The 19,405-nt window shown below is 41.9% G+C and overlaps 1 protein-coding gene across 7 annotated transcripts in view; it reads right to left on the bottom strand.

The window, feature by feature from the left end:
• The window catches only part of exoc6 (exocyst complex component 6), a 69,490-nt gene that overhangs the window by 16,023 nt on the left and 34,062 nt on the right, over positions 1-19,405 (bottom strand). For 5 of the 7 annotated variants that reach the window (XR_014875705.1, XM_085170379.1, XM_085170381.1 and 2 more), the window contains exons 13-22: positions 19,185-19,256; positions 19,012-19,109; positions 17,457-17,562; positions 17,216-17,325; positions 17,004-17,115; positions 16,795-16,929; positions 14,965-15,144; positions 14,224-14,253; positions 9,684-9,825; positions 8,101-8,174 (exon numbers count right to left, since the gene is read on the bottom strand). Coding sequence is in view for 6 of the 7 variants with exons in the window: in XM_085170379.1 (XP_085026505.1) it covers positions 8,101-8,174; positions 9,684-9,825; positions 14,224-14,253; positions 14,965-15,144; positions 16,795-16,929; positions 17,004-17,115; positions 17,216-17,325; positions 17,457-17,562; positions 19,012-19,109; positions 19,185-19,256 (1,059 nt within the window). In the remaining variant the exon portion in view is untranslated. The remainder of the gene's footprint in view (positions 1-8,100; positions 8,175-9,683; positions 9,826-14,223; positions 14,254-14,964; positions 15,145-16,794; positions 16,930-17,003; positions 17,116-17,215; positions 17,326-17,456; positions 17,563-19,011; positions 19,110-19,184; positions 19,257-19,405) is intronic. The other 2 variants (XM_085170382.1, XM_085170383.1) reach the window with 1 other exon arrangement.

Genomic DNA, 19,405 nt, shown 5'->3' with positions numbered 1-19,405 from the left:
TTGACCACTGGTTTGAACAGCTGTGGATGCTTCCTGTGCTTTCATTAAAACCTAAAGATTTGTTTTATGCCTGCAGTGACACTGAACTCAAGTCAAATGATAAGAATGGGTATTTTTCCTTTAACATGACAAGTATTTTCAATTCAGTTCTACTTAATTTATATATTGCAAATCACAACAGCTGCTGCCTCAAGGCAATTTATATTGTATGGTAAAGACCTGCAATTCCCCAAATCACTCAACCCCCTGTGAGCAAACACTCGGCAACTGTAGGAAGGAAAAACTCCATCTAACAAGAAGAAACCTGCAGCAGAACCAGGCTCACCTGGGGGTGAGGGAAGAGATGAAGGACCAAAGACAAATGTGGGAAAGAGACAGAATTTGAAATTCTCCTTCTGGATTTTGAGAATTATCAGGAAGCCAGCGAAGAGAAGTGTCTCCTACTTCCTGTCAGTACTCTCGCTGCCACAGTCAGACTCGTACACAGTGAGGATGTAACACTTAACAAAATAACTGAGGGAATAAGGTTTAGGTAGCTGCTGTGTGTTGTTTTAGGCAGATGCCACTGAAGAAGATAAGAGCAGAGGAATCAGCTGAAAACACTGTTTACAGAAATACTAGTGTAAAAATGTCCTATAGTGAAACGTATTCCCCGCTGCAGTGTAGCTGATTATTGTAAATTTAAATGTTAGTAATGTTTAGACAATCTGCTGCAGAGATGTGGTCAAAATCATCATCCTTGACTGCATTCAAGGGCACGTAACGCATATGACCAGCAAGGCGGTGCAGGTCTGACCCTACAGACGAACCCTTTGATTATGGTCTCCCCTGTCTCCTGTCGGTGGCGCTGTCACTTGGTGTTCGCTTGCTCTGTGGTATAGTATCGCTTCCTGTTCCTGCTCAAACACAGTGGTGTTTCTGAGTAGCTTATTTGCTTAGCAGTTTAATTAACAACTTTTAAATACATTCTTTTTTCACAGTATAATCTTCACGTGCTTCATCCGAAGCACACTTTCTGTGTACTCACTACCTAATTTATAGTATTCACTCACTGTCTCTGTACTGTTTCGCTAGCTTAGCTCGTAGCCGACCCGTTAGCACCATGGCTACTTCACCTGTCCCTTCTGCACTTTCTTGCTCATTGTGTCAGATGTTTAGTTACTCCTCGGCCTCCTTTAGCAGTAATGATATCTGTAACAAATGTAGCATATTTGCAGCTCTGGAGGCCAGGATTACTGATCTGGAGACTCGGCTTTGCACCCTGCTCTCACCCTTAGCTAGCCAGGCCCCTGTAGCTGGTGCAGCCGAAGATAGCGTAGGCCCCGCTAGCTGTTCCCCGGCAGACCCCAAGCAGCTGGGGAAAGATGGCTGGGTAACAGTGAGGAGGAAGCGTAGTCCTAAACAGAAGCCCCAGGTACACCACCAACCCGTTCATGTGTCTAACCGTTTTTCCCCACTCGGTGACACACCCGCTGGGGGTCAAACTCTGGTAATTGGTGATTCTGTTCTCAGACATGTGAAGCTAGAGACACCGGCAACCATAGTCAATTGTCTTCCAGGGGCCAGAGCAGGCGACATTGAAGGAAATTTAAAACTGCTGGCTAAGGGTAAACGTAAATTCAATAAAATCATAATTCACGTCGGCAGTAATGACACCCGGTTACGCCAATCGGAGGTCACTAAAATCAATATTGAATCGGTGTGCAACTTTGCCAAAACAATGTCGGACTCTGTAGTTTTCTCTGGTCCCCTCCCCAATCAGACCAGGAGTGACATGTTTAGCCGCATGTTCTCCTTAAATTGCTGGCTGTCTGAGTGGTGTCCCAGAAATGATGTGGGCTTCATAGATAATTGGCAAACCTTCTGGAGGAAACCTGGTCTTGTTAGGAGAGACGCATCCATCCCACTTTGGATGGAGCAGCTCTCATTTCTATAAATATGGACAAATTTATTAAACCCCTCAAAACATGACTATCCAGAGTTGGGACCAGGAAGCAGAGTTGCAGTCTTACACGCCTCTCTGCAGCTTCCCTCCTCCTGCTACCCCCCCAAAAACCCATCTCCATAGAGACTGTGTCTGCTTCCAAAAAGACAAAAAACAAACTAAAAACCAGCAACAAACAACTTAAACATTTACAAAGAAAGAACAATACAGTATCCACATCTGAACCAAAGAGTAAAACAGTGAAATGTGGATTATTAAATATTAGGTCTCTCTCCTCCAAGTCTCTGTTAGTACATGACTTAATAATTGATCAACAAATTGATTTACTCTGCCTTACAGAAACCTGGTTGCAGCAGGATGATTATGTTAGTTTAAATGAATCAACACCCCCGAGTCATTCTAACTACCAGAAATCTCGAAGCACAGGTCGAGGGGGCGGTGTGGCAGCAATTTTTCACACCAGTCTATTAATTAATGAAAGACCAAGACAGACCTTTAATTCATTTGAAAGCCTGATGCTTAGCCTCGTCCACCCCAGCTGTGAAACTCAGAAACCAGTCTTACTTGTTATCATCTATCGTCCACCTGGGCCTTACACAGAGTTTCTGTCTGATTTCTCAGACTTTATATCTAATTTAGTTCTGAGCTCAGATAAAATAATTATTGTGGGTGATTTTAACATCCATGTAGATGCTAAAAATGACAGCCTCAACATGGCATTTAATCTGTTGTTAGACTCAATTGGTTTCTCTCAAAATGTAAAAGAACCCACCCACCACTTTAATCACACTCTAGATCTTGTTTTAACATATGGCATAGAAACTGAACATTTAACAGTGTTTCCTGAAAACCCTCTCCTGTCTGATCATTTCTTGATAACATTTACATTTACAATAATTGATTACGCAGCAGTGGAGAGTAGACTTTATCAAAGTAGATGTCTTTCTGAAAGCGCTGTAACTAAGTTTAAGAATATAATCCAGCCACTGTTATCATCGTCAATGCCCTGTACCAACACAGAGCAGAGCAGCTATCTGAACGCTACCCCAACAGAGGTCGATTATCTTGTTAATAATTTCACCTCCTCACTACGTACGACTCTGGATACTGTAGCTCCTGTGAAAACTAAGGTCTCTAATCAGAAGTACCTGACCCCGTGGTATAATTCTCAAACACGTACCCTAAAGCAGATGACTCGTAATCTGGAGAGGAAATGGCGTGTCACAAATTTAGAGGATCATCATTTAGCCTGGAGAAATAGTTTGTTGTTTTATAAGAAAGCCCTCCGCAAAGCCAGAACAGCTTACTACTCATCACTGATTGAAGAAAATAAGAACAACCCCAGGTTTCTCTTCAGCACTGTAGCCAGGCTGACAAAAAGTCAGAGCTCTTTTGAGCCAACCATCCCTTTAACGTTAACTAGTGATGACTTCATGAACTTCTTCACAAATAAAATTTTTATCATTAGAGAAAAAATTACCAATAATCATCCCACAGATGTAATATTATCTACAGCTACTCTTAGTTTCATTGATGTTAAGTTAGACTCTTTTTCTCCAATTGATCTTTCTGAGTTAACTTCAATAGTTACTTCCTCCAAACCATCAACGTGTCTTTTAGACCCCATTCCTACAAAACTGCTCAAAGAAGTCCTGCCATTGATTAATTCTTCGATCTTATATATGATCAACCTATCTCTAATAATCGGCTATGTACCACAGGCCTTCAAGGTGGCTGCAGTTAAACCTTTACTCAAAAAGCCATCTCTAGACCCAGCAGTCTTAGCTAATTATAGGCCAATCTCCAACCTTCCTTTCATATCAAAAATCCTTGAAAGAGTAGTTGTCAAACAGCTAACAGATCATCTGCAGAGGAATGGTTTATTTGAAGAGTTTCAGTCAGGTTTCAGAGTTCATCACAGCACAGAAACAGCTTTAGTGAAGGTTACAAATGATCTTCTTATGGCCTCTGACAGTGGACTCATCTCTGTGCTTGTCCTTCTTGACCTTAGTGCAGCGTTCGATACTGTTGACCATAATATCCTATTAGAGCGATTAGAACATGCTGTAGGTATTACAGGTATTGCACTGCAGTGGTTTGTATCATATCTATCTAATAGACTCTAATTTGTGCATGTAAATGGAGAGTCCTCTTCACACACTGAGGTTAATCATGGAGTTCCACAGGGTTCAGTGCTAGGACCAATTCTGTTTACATTATACATGCTTCCCCTAGGCAGCATCATTAGAAGACATAGCATACATTTTCACTGCTATGCAGATGACACCCAGCTCTATCTGTCCATGAAGCCAGATAACACACACCAATTAGTTAAACTGCAGGAATGTCTTAAAGACATAAAGACTTGGATGGCCACTAACTTTCTGCTTCTTAACTCGGATAAAACTGAGGTCATTGTACTCGGCGCTGAAAAGCTTAGAAATATGGTATCTAACCAGATTCTTACTCTGGATGGCATTACCTTGGCCTCCAGTAACACTGTGAGGAACCTTGGAGTCATTTTTGACCAGGATATTCAACGCACATATTAAACAAATATGTAAGACTGCGTTCTTCCATTTGCGCAACATCTCTAAAATTAGAAATATCCTGTCTCAGAGTGACGCTGAAAAACTAGTTCATGCATTTATTACTTCCAGGCTGGACTACTGCAATTCATTATTATCAGGATGTCCAAAAAACTCACTGAAAAGCCTTCAGCTAATCCAAAATGCTGCAGCAAGAGTACTGACAGGGACTAGAAAGAGAGAGCATATTTCTCCTGTTTTGGCTTCCCTTCATTGGCTTCCTGTTAAATCCAGAATTGAATTCAAAATCCTGCTCCTCACATACAAGGTCTTAAATAATCAGGCCCCATCTTATCTTAATGACCTTGTAGTACCATATCATCCTATTAGAGCACTTCGCTCCCGCTCTGCAGGCCTACTTGTTGTTCCTAGAGTATTTAAAAGTAGAATGGGAGGCAGAGCCTTCAGTTTTCAGGCCCCTCTTCTGTGGAACCAGCTTCCAGTTTGGATTCAGGAGACAGACACTATCTCTACTTTTAAGATTAGGCTTAAAACTTTCCTTTTTGCTAAAGCATATAGTTAGGGCTGGACCAGGTGACCCTGAATCCTCCCTTAGTTATGCTGCAATAGATGTAGGCTGCCGGGGGATTCCCATGATGCATTGAGTTTTTCCTTTCCAGTCACCTTTCTCACTCACTATGTGTTAACAGACCTCTCTGTATTGAATCGTATCTGTTATTAATCTCTGTCTCTCTTCCACAGCATGTCTTTTATCCTGTCTTCCTTCTCTCACCCCAACCGGTCGCAGCAGATGGCCGCCCCTCCCTGAGCCTGGTTCTGCCGGAGGTTTCTTCCTGTTAAAAGGGAGTTTTTCCTTCCCACTGTTGCCAAAGTGCTTGCTCATAGGGGGTCATATGATTGTTGGGCTTTTCTCTGTATCTATGAAGCGCCTTGAGGCGACATTTGTTGTGATTTGGCGCTATATAAATAAAATTGAATTGAATTGAATTGAATTGAATTGAATTGAATTGGAGGAGGTCCGGGGGTGTAGCTCATTTGGTTTGGGTCATCTTATCCCCTCTGGAAGAAGGGTCACTAAAAACCAACAGAAACTCAGAGAATGAGAATCACATGAATCTTATGCTATGACAGTCCTCACATCTCCATTCACCTGAACATCTCCAGGAGAGTTTGGGCTGGTGTTAGCAGCATCACTGAATCCATGGCAACAACTTATCTAAACATCACCAGCAGCATGTTTGGCACAGCACTTAGTTTGTCTGATGTCTGTGATTATATTGCTGATAACACCTGACAGACGGCAAAGTCTCAGCCCATCGTCCTCTTTTAGTTTGGTTTAGATAATCTGGCTTGTTAATAATTCGCCCGTTCAGAGCAAGAAGACTGTGCAGACAAAAAGAAATCGTTCACACACACACACACTTTTGACTTTGGTTCCCTCTGACGGTGATGGGATAATGATCTAAAAAGCAGCGAATGCCCCCAAAAAGTAAAAGGATGACCTCTGTGTAACCCCGGCCCGTGGGCGCCTCCTAACCCTGTCACCTCAGGCCAGGATTAACCAAGCAGCCTGTATAAAAAGGAAGATGGACACATCTTGTCAAATGAGGGGCAGGAAACTAAGCTGTGCTCAAGAACAGCTCCAGGCAGGGCACCAGCTAGCCTCAGGGACACCTGACCTGTTACCCTGTGGATGGGGGGCGGAGTCATCATGACAGTAACCTAGCATATTTGAAAAAATGGAGGTAAATGGGGGGTAAAGGTAAAGAACAGCTTTGTGTTTTATGCCTATAAGCTACTACGAGCAGACACAGGATGGGTGTCCGGTCTATCACAGAGCTAACATCGACAGCCAGTTTAGAATTACCAGTTAACCCTGCAAGTACATCTCTGCAGTATGGGAGGAAGCTGTAGTAGCTGGGAGGACATGCTCCGTCATACTGCAGGTTAGAACAGTACAGTAACCACATAGTGCAATCTTTGTGTATTTTATCGTGCTTTTATGTTCAGGTAACCAACAGTAACTAGAAGATTAGCATGCACCAGTCACACAGTCTACATAACTAGTAGAAAACGTACTTCATCTCTTTCTTCAAGTACTTAACAAACATGTGCTTCATATACATAAGCAACACTGTGTTGGTGCTGTTTCCCAGCATGACTACTGCTGCTCACTCATACTCACCTCTGTCTCTAGCATCATCACATCACCTTTATCCTCATCAGTGTCAGTACAGTCCTCCTCCACTCCTCAGACATCCTCTCACTCTCCAAGATCATGTTAAACTATCTGGATAAAAACGCCTCCGTCCTCATACCTCCACAGGTATGTCATCTGGGCCAATCACATTTCTCCTCTTCCTCCTCTTCAAAGCTGCCTTCACTTCCTACTTCCTACTTCCTAATCCTCTGGACTTCCTGATCCACTGACACTCCTCCATCTGTCCTATCTCTCTCCCTACATCTTCTCAACACACTTTCTTTACTTGACAGTAAATTTCCATCCCTGTCTTTAATCACTAACCTGCTGCACATCCTTTCTAGCTCGATGCTGACAAGTCCCAACTCACATACAACTCATTATAAGCCTTCATCTTTGTCTAGCCTCCCAGTCCTCCTGTATACTTTCTACATCTCCCTGACTAACCTACTTATTCTTAATTTCTTCCTTTAATAATTTCTGTAACTGCTCGTTCTACTCCCAAGTCTCTTTCCTCTCTGCTACCAAACACCTTCTTGGTAGTTCGCCTCACCGTTTCAGCTGTACTTTCTCTCAGCTCCTCCTTGAACTCTTTGCAACGTTCTCCCTTCTTCAGCTTTCTCCACTGAATCTTTGCCTCTGTCTTCACTCACTTCCTCTTTTTGATTTGCAAAATCATCCCACAGACTCCACTGCCACCACATTCAGGCTACGTCCACACGTACACGGGTATTTTTGAAAACGGAGGTTTTCCGTTTTTGTTTTAAAAAATAATCCCGTCCCACTGAGTCATATGTGTGGAGGGACAGTAACTGTGTGTGTATATGTAAGCATTTAAACTCTGCAGAGAGAACAATTAACAGTAACAGTATTGTAGAAATTCATTTCACCGAAACAATAACGTGGCGCACAGTGTGACGTCAAAAAAGGCGCACACCTTTGACGCTGCGTTTTCTCCGTTTTTCTCGTCCACACGTAAATGCAAAAACGGAGTTTTGGAAAATATTCACCCTGGTCGGAGTTTTTACAAATCTCAGTTTTCAGTGACCAAAAACACCGTTTATGTGTGGACGAAAGGTGCAAACATAGAAAAATCTGCATTTTCAAAAATACCCGGGTACGTGTGGACGTAGCCTCAGTCTCCTCTCACTTTCAGATTTTACCTTCTGTATAAGACGTAGCCCCCGGGTGTTCACCTTCCTCCACCCTTATTCATCATTCTGTTCCTCCCTCTTTTTAAACACATGGTCACCGTGGTCATTTCCATCCTTTTTGTAAAATCCACCAACATCTGTCCATCTGCATTTCTCTCCACCATGCCTACCCAACATGCATTGCCCCAATTCTTTTCCTTTGTCTTTGCGTTTGAGCTGTTTCTGGTTTAAGGCTTAGCGATAAAAGTTTACCTGTCGTAGATCGATGAAGGCCAGCTGAAGAGTGTCTCCTTGAAACCCAGGCACTGGTTCTGAGCTGGCAAACACTGAGAAGTTACAAAGACAACGTCACAAAACGGTCAGCTCAAAGCTGGAGTTTCAGGTCTGTTTGTCACTATACAAGCACACACTGGACATTTGGAGGTCTGTGGTCATTCAGCTAAATGCTGGATCAGGAAAAAACTATTTAGTTACACATAAAACGTCACTGTCCTTAAACGTAATGCAGTAATTCGTTATAGTACTCATTAAATTACTTTCATGTTACTCTGTAAATTTAATTGAAACGCGCTGTCACATAGGGCTGTGTAATATGACCAGAATCTCATCTCCCGATATAAGACATCTATCGTCCGATAACGATATAAATCACAAAAATGTAACATTTTCTGTAAAGTCTGTGAATCTCGGGCAGCTCGACTTGCGTGAAGTGTTTCCAGCTGCGCGTCATGTAGCTGGAGTCGAGTGTTTTAACCGATGCATGAAACGATAAATTTTTAGACATAAGTTGTAACGGCGCCGTTTTCTTTGTGAGTATTTATTACACGGCGTGCTGCGGGGGAAAGCCTGTTCTAACGTTTGAGTCTAAGCTTTATTTTTTAGCACCTGGCGTCTTTTTTACTTCTCATCTGTAAATAATCTGCTCTTTCACGTGATTCAGTTTATTTTGAAAAGTCTCAACAGGATCTGAGCTTTATTGTGAAAGGTTTATGTGGAACATAAACAAGCGGACACGCGATGCTGTTACTGTCGTTGTTGCTAACCACAACGCATAAAAACAGGCGCTTGTCTGTCCGTAGTGTGGTTATATTAAATATAAGAGAAAGAGAGAACTTTAAGAAATTAATAATAACTACAGTGACATCAAAACCATGAAAAAATATTGCAGTAAACAGTTTATTTTGCGACACCACGAAACAAACGACAGACGTTTTTATATCGTCATCAGATATATATGGTTATATCGAGCAGCCCTACTGTCACATAACTACCAGTTAACAATATAAACACATATCTCTGTCCTAATGAAGATGCAGCCTCCGTGCTGTCTGTGCAGAGGTTTTGTTATCAGTATTATGCTCTTGTTTCTGTAGCGGAAGTAGTTTTCACTTCACCATCGCACTCTGGTCGCTGTAATCATTTCCATACATCCACTCCTCACAAGCTGCAGACTGCTCCTGCATGCATGTGTGAGTGCACACAAAGAAGAAGGTGCATTTGCTTGTTTTCTTTTCATCCACCTGACGTGCAGGTAACTACAAAACCTCTGTAATGTGACTAACAACATAATTGCAACTGTAATGTCACTACTGAATTTACTACAATATCGCGTTACATTACCATGTTGCTGAAAAATGCCTTGTGATTACAGTAATGTGTTACTTTGGAACACATTACACCCAACAGTGTTTGTAAGAATCATCATCTGACAAGTGATAAGATGATATTACATTAAAAGCATTTCAGTATTTTTCTTAGTTACAATAGAATGTTATTGTATCTTATTAAAATTAAAAGAAAACAAATGTTTCAACATTACAATTGTTTATACTCACATTCACACTGAATAACATCTAAGTTGAACTGCTGAATGGCCCCCATACTGATCTGTTTGAGCTCCGTGTCCAACAGCATCTGCATCAGTGATGTGGACAGATGCTTGCAGGCTGACATACAAGCTGTCTGGGCCACTTTTCCCTGCACAGGGAGAGATTCAGGGAGAAGGAAGGCACAGACAAGAAGCAAGAGGAGAGATGAAGGATGGAAAGATTAGGATGGGGACAGAGTTGGTAGAGGATGAGGATGAGAGGAGGGGAAAGCGACAGAATGAAGTCATTTGATGGGGTGAACATTTTATAAAGAGAGAACGGGCAGTATTTGAGTTTTAAAAATATGTAGGAAGGCCAGGATGGGAAAAGGAAGGTGAATAATAACAGATTGAGATAAACAGTTGGGGTAAAAAGTTCGAAAGAGAAGAAGGAGGAGGGTATGTGAAAAGAGGATATAGGAGTAATACAGAAATGGGGAATAAAGAGCAAGAAGGGCAAAGGATAATTCCATGTTAGTGTTGTCTCAAATTCTTCATGAACAGGTATAAATATAGTACTGTGCAAAAGTCTTAAATCATGTTCTGTATTTGCTAGAAAAATGGAAAAAATTATTGATTACCTGTAATCAATAATTACAGGTAATAACATAACCTGTAAACATTATATAAATGTTTACAGGTTATGTAAACATGAAAAAGTTAAATGAAAAATTAAAAAGTCACACACATTTGTCACACACACGGTGTTTCAGATCATCAAACTAATTTAAACAATGAACAGAGATGAACCAAGTAAAATCCAAGATATTATTAAATAATTAGTAGCCATTAACTAAGGAAAGAAGCTATTCAAACCGGCCTGTCCCTGAGTAATTCTGGGAATTACCCCAGAAAGTAATGACTGGTTGTGCCACTCTGCAATCAAACAATTGTGATAACTACCAGTGAGTCTTTATCAGCATATCAACCTGATTGGACTTGAGGCCCAAACCTTGAATACGTTTTTACGGACCCATTCTTGATGGACTTGCTGGTGTGTTTTGCTCTGCTGCATAACTCAAGTGTGTTTGAGCTGCAGGACATGAATGGATGAACTTCCCTCTCTTTGTTATCATCCAACTACACTTGAGACCAAACGACATCCCGATGTCACTGCTGTAAATCCTGGTGGTCAGGATGGATCAGTGAATCGATGTCTCGTTCACTCTTGACATACAGCTTGATGTCATCCATGTACAGGAGGTGGTCTGTATCTGTAGCCAGTCTTGTCAATGATCTCACTCAGGGGATTCAGGCCTATGCAGAACAGCAGTGGGGACAGAGCATCTCCTTGGCAGATCTCGCACTTGATGGTGACTTATGTGTATGTGTGTGTGTGTGTGTGTGTGTATATATATGGTAAATGGTCTGTATTTGTATAGCGCTTTACTAGTCCCTAAGGACCCAAAGCACTTTACACAACCAGTCATCCACCCATTCACACACTGGTGATGGCAGCTACATTGTAGCCACAGCCACCCTAAGGTGCACTGACAGAGGCGAGGCTGCCGGACACTGGCGCCACCGGGCCCTCTGACCACCACCAGTAGGCAACGGGTGAACCGTTGCCTACTGGTGCCCGCTAGCATGCTCTACCAAAAAATGTGCTTTGGTGTGTATCTGACGGAAGAAAGCCAAACCAGTTCGACTGAAGTTGCAACATTTTTACAAACAAATTCTGATTCATCCGTTGCATTCAACGATCCGCTTTCGTCCTTCTCATTCTCTGTCGCCGCCATGCTTTTTCTGCCATGTGCGTATGAAAACAAAGGCACTGTGCATGCGTGTTTTACCCATATTCTATCGCCATATTTCATTTTCTCATCGTTGTACAACATTATACCGGTATTACCATGAACGGTATGATATGGCCCAGTCCTAGGTGGGAGAGGCCGTTTCTCCCAATCACGCCCTACCAGGTCTCACTGTTGGAGTCGTGCTGCTCATGTGGAGAGAGTCCCCGAGTGGAGTATCTCAAGCTCCTCACCCAGGGACTCCGAGAAGGAGGGTGGTCCCATGTCCCTCAATGTTGTACTGATAAGAGTCTTCTGAATCGCTCTTGACTGGTCCCACACCCAGGACCAATTTGTAGGGAGAATGTTCCATCGGGTAAAAAGCCCAACTCTTTCATGTCTAGATGCTCTTCTACTTTGGACACTGCGGCTCCAGTAAAGACTAAACGCCGTAAAACCTCTCGCCAACTCTGGCTAAATGAATCCACCCTCGCTCTTAGACGTGAATGTCGTCGAGCTGAGAGGAGATGGAAAAAAGATCAACTTCAGGTGTCCTTTGACATCCTGCATATGAGCCGATCTAAATTTCAGAAGGCTGTCAAAATGGCAAAAACTTCTTTTTTGTCAAACATCATCGCAACTAATTGTCACAATCCTCGAGTTCTGTTCAAAATCTTTAACTCAGTGGTTAATCCCTGCTCTGATGTTTCGATGGGTGCCTCCCCGGCTCTCTGCAAAAAATTTCTAAATCATTTTATAGATAAAATCTCAGTGTTAAGGGCCCCACATTCTCCGGCAGTAAATCAAGCTCCAGTTTGATTCCATCACCCCTGTTCTAGCCAACTTACATTGGCTTCCTATTAAATATCGAATTGATTTCACGTCTAAAAACGTACTTGTTTAACCCGGCATTCAAGGCTAATTAGGGTAATTTACATCTGGCTCTGCATTTAGATTATGTAATTATTTTATATCTGTAATTTATTTTATATTGTGATTTTTTTCTGTATCATGGTTTTACTGGAAAGCACTTTGGTGTACTTCGGTCTTTGTGCTATATAAATAAATTAGATTTTTTGTTTTGGATTTGATTTGAATATCTGGTACCTGGATTTGGTTTCACATAGGCACCTTGAACAAATTGAAAGTGCTTCATGTTAAATCTCCTTCAAGTGTTAGAAATGCAACTTTGAACGAACTTTGAATTGATCCATAAAGTATAGTACAGCTAGTATAAAACATAGACAAAAACAATCTATTCCCTGAAGTTTTATTTATGTGCCGAGTGTAGCTGCGGGGTGTGGCCTCAAAGAAGTTTCCAGGTTCACTATATAAACAGCAGTCAGCTGGTGTTCCTGGTTAGCAGTGACTGGCATCAAGCTCAGAGTTACATGTAGTTTACTGTAGCACTGAAAGTGAGGCCAGAACACAACATTTTTACACCTTACAGATGGGCCTGAATTATGCTCCCTTGCTAACAAACTCACAGATAGCTGCAGAGACCTTGGTTGTTCTTAATTTCCTACTTTCCTCTAAACAGGCATCCGTACTGAGGTTAAATAAAAACCCTGCACTCAGATCCCAGTGGACTCTAAGCCCATTTCCAACCATTACAACTCTATTTTTAGAGCAGTTTAACAAACACAACGTAGTTGACCAAAGTTATTTCCAGACAGCAAGAAAATATAAAACAAGTATTAAACAATAATGAAAACTAAATAATAGTAAAACGAAAAAAGAAAAAAAGAGAATAATAGACAATAAAATAAAACTAGAATAAACAAACTCCACACAGAAAGGCCCTGGCCAGGATGTGGAGTCAAACTCAGGACCTTCTTGGTGTGAGGCAACAGTGCTACCCACTGTGCCACCGTTTATAAAGCTAACAGGACATTCAACATTCAACAGCAGAGATAAAAATGAAACCAAGGCTTCAAAAGCAAACGGAGTCAAGAAACACACAGAAACAATTTGCATGAAAAAACTGGGATTTCCATGATGTCGTTTTTCTTCTTCTTCAGTCACCTTTTTCACTCACATCTCTCTTCATTTAATTATTAGTTATTATAAATGTCTGGCTCTGTCTTTGTGCTTCCTCCCCTAACCCCAAACGGCTGTGCTGCCCCTCCCTGAGCCTGGTCCTGCTGGAGGTTTCTTCCCGTTAAAGCGAGTGTTTCCCTTCCATTGTTGCCAAGGTAAAGACTGGTTGCAGGGTCTTTACTTTACAGTAAAGCATCTTGAGGCATCTGCTGTTGTGATTTGCTACTGTATAAATAAAGGTGAGTTGAATTGCAGTATTCTGGCCTTAGCTTTCATATGCAGTGGATGTTACTTCATCCTTGGTCTCCCGCAGATAAAAGTATCTGTTGCTCAAGTTTGAATGTAATTATGGTCTGTGAATGTTTTCATTAGCAACAGTTCCAGATTGTATATTAAAGTTTTCATGTCTGCAAAGTGAAGCCAAAGCAAAAGTGCTGAGTTGCAGACTGTAAGTCTTCAGCCAGTTAGCCTGCAGTGTCCCCCTGTCCCACAGTAAGGTCTGCCTATCCTGTAATGTCCCGTTTCAAAGAACTAAAATGGAAACAAAATGCTCACAATGGGAATACCTCATAGGTGATGTCATGGTGGCTACATCAATCTTTTATAGTCAGTCTATGGCAGAACCACAAGCTTAGAGTTGTGGGACTTCTGAAGGCAAACATTAGCATGCATTGTATCGCCATTCTGCCTGTAGCTTAGCAGCAAAGTGTTATAAATCCAGGCAGGGATACTCACCGACATTGATGCATGATCATTGTTGTTATTCTGAGCAGAGAACCCCCAAACCAACCAAAAATGGAAGAAGGAGAGGGAAAGAGGGAAAGGACAGGAAAAGAAATGTGGCAACAATAAATGGACAGGAGGAGGTAAGTTCAGCTAGAGATATCTTGCATGCTTGATATGTCAAATTAATCAAGGAGTAAAACAATTCAGTTACAAAGCTGTGCATTACAGAAGGTGTGGATGGAGACACAGCAGGAGATAATAAGGAGAAATAATTGCACATGCAGGTGAGAAGGGCAGGTACAGCCAACAGACCAATCAGGCTGTGAGCTCAAATAACAGTTTCTGGTTTGACAGTTTCCTTTACACTTATCTAATGTGCTCCGTTGGGTTGGAGATGATGTCAGTTTGCAAAAACATTGCACAAGCCAGTAACAGCACATCATGCAGAAATCAGCACTGCAACATGTACATAGCTCCACGTAAAACCTTTCAGACACCACCTACAATCTGATAGAAATGCTATGAGGGCGTAAAAAACAACAGAGGGATGGTGGGAAGTCAGGGAAGGAAAAAAACCAAACAAAAATAATCATGCGTTCGTATTATCAACAAAAGATCAACCTCACGGCACGCCACACAGCTAGTGTGTGAACAGAAAGGACAACAACAACACAACCCCACACCGTTTATGTTCCACAGCTCCCAGAGGTGCTGAGCTAACGTGTGGAGGTTGGAGGCGGCTAAACTCACCGGGAGGTGTGTGAACACCTGGAAGGTAGATCGTAGGAAGTTGATCAGGTCCATGAGATACCCTGAGGCGCGGCCGTCAGACTCGGCCATGCCCCATTCGTAGTCTGCTAGCTGGATGAACTCATCGATCTTCTGGTTCAGTTTGGTATAAATCTCTCCCTCTGCAGCATGACGAGCATCCTGGAACAACGTTTTCACAAGATTTAATGGGAGTAGGGGTGGGCGATATAAACGAGATACGATAGAAACGATATAAATTTGGCCAACGATAGAGATTTTGACTATACCGCTCTATCGCGATAGCGCATGTTGATGATGTCATCAAGCTGCGCCTGTTTCGGTCGAAAGCATCGCAGCAGCTAAAACCATTATCATCTGCAAATTATGGCGGGCGACAGTCACAGCAAAGAGATGAAGCACTTTTGAAATATGGGGAAAGCCAAAAACTGAGCTTCCTCCACTTCTGTAACATTGATTCATTAATGTTGAATTCTCTGCAGCTGCTCTGTTCCCATGTTGTTGCAGTATATTAATGACTAACCTCGTATTGTGGATGAATAATCTCAGTTGTTCTCCTGACTGAAGTTTGGCCCGTGTATAGCATCCTGCTATGCGATTGCATTTGTCCCTGACCACCAGAATCCCTCACGTTAACTTTTATCAGTGGGAAAAAGTTAGCGTTCATCCTCCAGCTTCACTGTGCTAATGTTATGCTAACATAGCTGTGTCGCTAGCAATCACGTAGCACAACATTATATTCCAGCTAGTCCAACTTCAGTAACCCTGCAAACGTCACTGCTGTTTAGTTTTCTGTCTTCATTTATGTTGGAAGTGGTAGCAGAGCTGTACGTTTGAATTAGCTTCAGAAATCTCTCAGTCAGAACATGGTATGAAATGTTTAGGTGGAAACTAGCGAGCTAACTTCCTGTTAACTTCTAACTCCGTTAAATTTAATAAATTCTGTTTTCATGGATGTTAAACTTAATTGTTACACCTGGTAAAGCAGCAACGCTGATGATTTAATTAAAGATGAAAGAATTTAGACCGTTTTTAACTCTTAGTGTTCGTTTGACTTTGGGACCTGAAGAGACGGAGTTTAGGACCCAGATTACTCCGTGAAGCTCCTCACTACGGCAGCTGTAATGCTCTGACAATCCATCAAGCAGTGCGGCTTACCAAAGTTGTACTAAAACATTTTTAACAGTTTTCTGCCAAATTCGATTCGAGGTCAGTAAGCACAACCAGAATTCATACATAAGGCACACTCTCGATTTTTGAGAAAATTAAAGGATTTTAAATGTGCCTTATAGTGTGGAAAATACGTTATACAGAAGAAAAGAATATATTGTGATATATATCGTTACCGCATGTGCTTCAGATTATATGGATTTGAGGCCATATCGCCCAGCCCTAAATGGGAGCAAATATTATTGTTCTTCCTACACACATTCATTTTTGGAATGGAGACACAGAGCTTCAATTTCTGCCACTTCATTAAGTACACCCGTTTAACATCTCATTAATCAGCCAATCACATGGCAGCAACTGAATGTAATCAGGGATGTAAGCAGAGACGACCTGCTGAAGAACTGAGCATCAGAATAATGAACAAAGGTGTTTGAACGTGGCTGGCCTCAATAACTGCTGATTTACTGCGATTCTCCCACAAAATGATCTCTTATCAGTTTATAGACTAAAAAGGTGAATATGTTCACCGGATGAAAAAGCAAGAAGTCAGAAAAGAATCAGACTGCTCAGAGGTAAGAAAGCTAACAGTAAACTCATTACAACCGAGGTATGAAGAAGGTGACTGCTAAAGGCACAAATCACCTTGAAGGTGGACAATCCGTAGAGTCTTGTGGTGTGAACTGTTTCTGGGGAGACGTTGGTGATGTTCGTTATGAATTCCTCCAGATACCTGCAGGCCTGCTCCAGGTGGGTGGTGTTAATGATGATCTGTACCAGCTACAGAGACAAGGTTACAGTTCTAGCCTGAATCCTGAATGCTTTTCACGACTGTGTGTGTGAGCAGTTCTAACCTCGGTCAGTCCTATGTGAGGCTTCTTGATAAGGTTTTGCAGACAACTGCTGAGAGTTCTTGTCAGCAACAGGTTGGTAGATTTTCGCAACATGTCGTCAATCTCTGTTGAACTGGACACACAACAAACTTGACAGTTGCAAAGTGAAGAGACGACAGTCCAGGGAGATTAGATATGTAGACGTGTTGGCGAGTGAACGTAGAGTAGTGTACCTGCGGTGTAGCGACTCTGAGAACTTGAGGCTGGCGTAGATGAACTCTTTGACCTGGGTGTAGATCTGAGGGACGGACTGGGACATTGGCAGCTTCTTAGGAAAGTCCTGCTGCTTATGCACACACACACAGAAAAACTGTATTAATATTCATCCAACACAAGTTGACTTTTAGGAAATCTTTCTTTTACGTGGATGCAACCGTGCCAGATTGGGGAGATGGTGGTACTTGAACACGTTACCTTCTCTATCTCAGCATCGTGGAAGGGAAAGCGGCTGACAACCAGTTTATATTCCTCCTCTGTCTCCACTGGGATGGGACTGTAGTTGTCCAGTTCAAAGATCTCTCTGTGGGAACACAGATCAGAGTTATCACACACAGAAACAAAAAACACTTTAAATGTTTCCATTGCATTTTTCAGTTTAATGTCGTCTCAGTGCCATTTTCAGATCAATGATATGAAAAAAAGAACAACTTCCCTCACATGGTGCTGATTAGGGGTGGGTTTTTATAATCGAATCGATTCTGGCTTGGATAACGTGAAATCGATTCATTAAAATCCTGAATCGATTTTTAATATAAATTTATTTTGCCCGAAATGACAGAATCTCTGGTGAAATCTCACAAAATTTCAACAACCACCAAACAGCTAAGACAGTAAATGAGAGCAGGAACACGGATTCTGCACAAAGACGTAAACACACAGCGGGACCTGCGGATCAGAATCAGTTAGATGTCGCCTTTCTCACCTGACGGCACGGACACGGTCGGGGTTGAAAGCCGACAGCTCGCTGATTCTGATCTGTCGGCGGGTCGAGCTTTGTGTTCACGCCCTTTTTGCGTCGATTCTAAAGCTGTTAGTTTGATGTCTCTCCAAACAATATTAACCGAACCAGCAGCAAAAAAAGCAGCAAACTACGCTTCACATAAACATCGTCATGAATTCACTCTGACTTTTACTGTTTTGCTTCCACCACGATAAAAATCACACTTCATGCACAGCTCTCTCTCTCTCTCTCTGTACTGTTTTCTGCATTATTCGCTTGCTTGTTACGCACATGTCTACCGTTGTTTACAGGCTGTCAGACGCTGTTTTTTTTTCTGTTTACATACTTCTGTAAAGAAAACCTCATTTCTGCCGTTCAATACTGAACAAATTTAAAATTATACAAAATGCAAAACGCTGTGTCTCTAATCAAACCGCTGTAACTTCAGAGGTAACGTTCATGTGTTCATTAATGGTTTTCTTTTGTTTTTGATGTGCTGCAGAATAATTTTATATAATCCAGAACAGGAAAATCTCCTTCATGTTTTTCTGTGTTTTATCTTCAGCTACTTTGACACAAAGGCCTCTGCTGTGATGCTCACACCTTTGATAAAGTCTTGCGAGTGTCAGCTTCCTTTTTATATATATAAAAAGATGTAAATGTACTAATCTGAATTATAATATTTCTGATTGTCAAAATTTCCCAGATTCAAATCAAATTGAATCGAATCGTGGATCGAATCGATTCGGGACCTTGTGAATCAGAATCGAATCGATTCTAGAAATCAGTGACGATACCCAGCCCTAGTGCTGATGCTTTGCTGAAACAGTACGAACAAAGCTGATTCTGGTTTTAGTTGTGTGTTTTTAGCTGCTCTGCTTTGTTCAAACAAAATATGCAGGCTGCATACAGACGGGGACGTCACAGCAGAAGAAAGCCTTACCGCAAACACAATTGTTATTGTCAAATTGTCATTTTTTAGCTTTGTGTCAAAGTGTTTCTGCACGTCCACACGTGAGTGAAACCCACCTGAAAACCAGCGCCCATTTCTTCAGCAGGGTTTCGTTGTACTGGTCTCTAACCTCAAACAGCAGGTCAAACAAACGGTTTACCGGGAAGCCGAACCCCTGCACAAACATCACACGGTCAGAAAACACGTTTTCACACGAGTCACAAACAACAAAGTCCCACTCTTAACCAACCTGTAGTGTGTCAGCAAAGATGACTATGAGATTCTTCAGCTCCAGCACCAAGTCTGGGTCGTCACAGTATGACTGCAGAAAAAGAGAGTCGTCACCACACACTGGTCTAACGTCGCATTATCTGCTTTGCTTCCTAAATCTATGTTCATGTGAGTCTTTGCAGTCCTCTGAAGATCGAACACCCTGTCACTCAAAAGCTTGTCCGACCACCTTTAGCAGGA

Source organism: Neolamprologus multifasciatus, chromosome 8 (genome assembly GCF_963576455.1).
Source record: "Neolamprologus multifasciatus chromosome 8, fNeoMul1.2, whole genome shotgun sequence".
Classification (NCBI taxonomy): Eukaryota; Metazoa; Chordata; class Actinopteri; order Cichliformes; family Cichlidae; genus Neolamprologus; species Neolamprologus multifasciatus.
The sequence above is the reverse complement of the archived record's forward strand: the minus strand, read 5'-3'. Positions and strand labels throughout refer to the sequence as shown.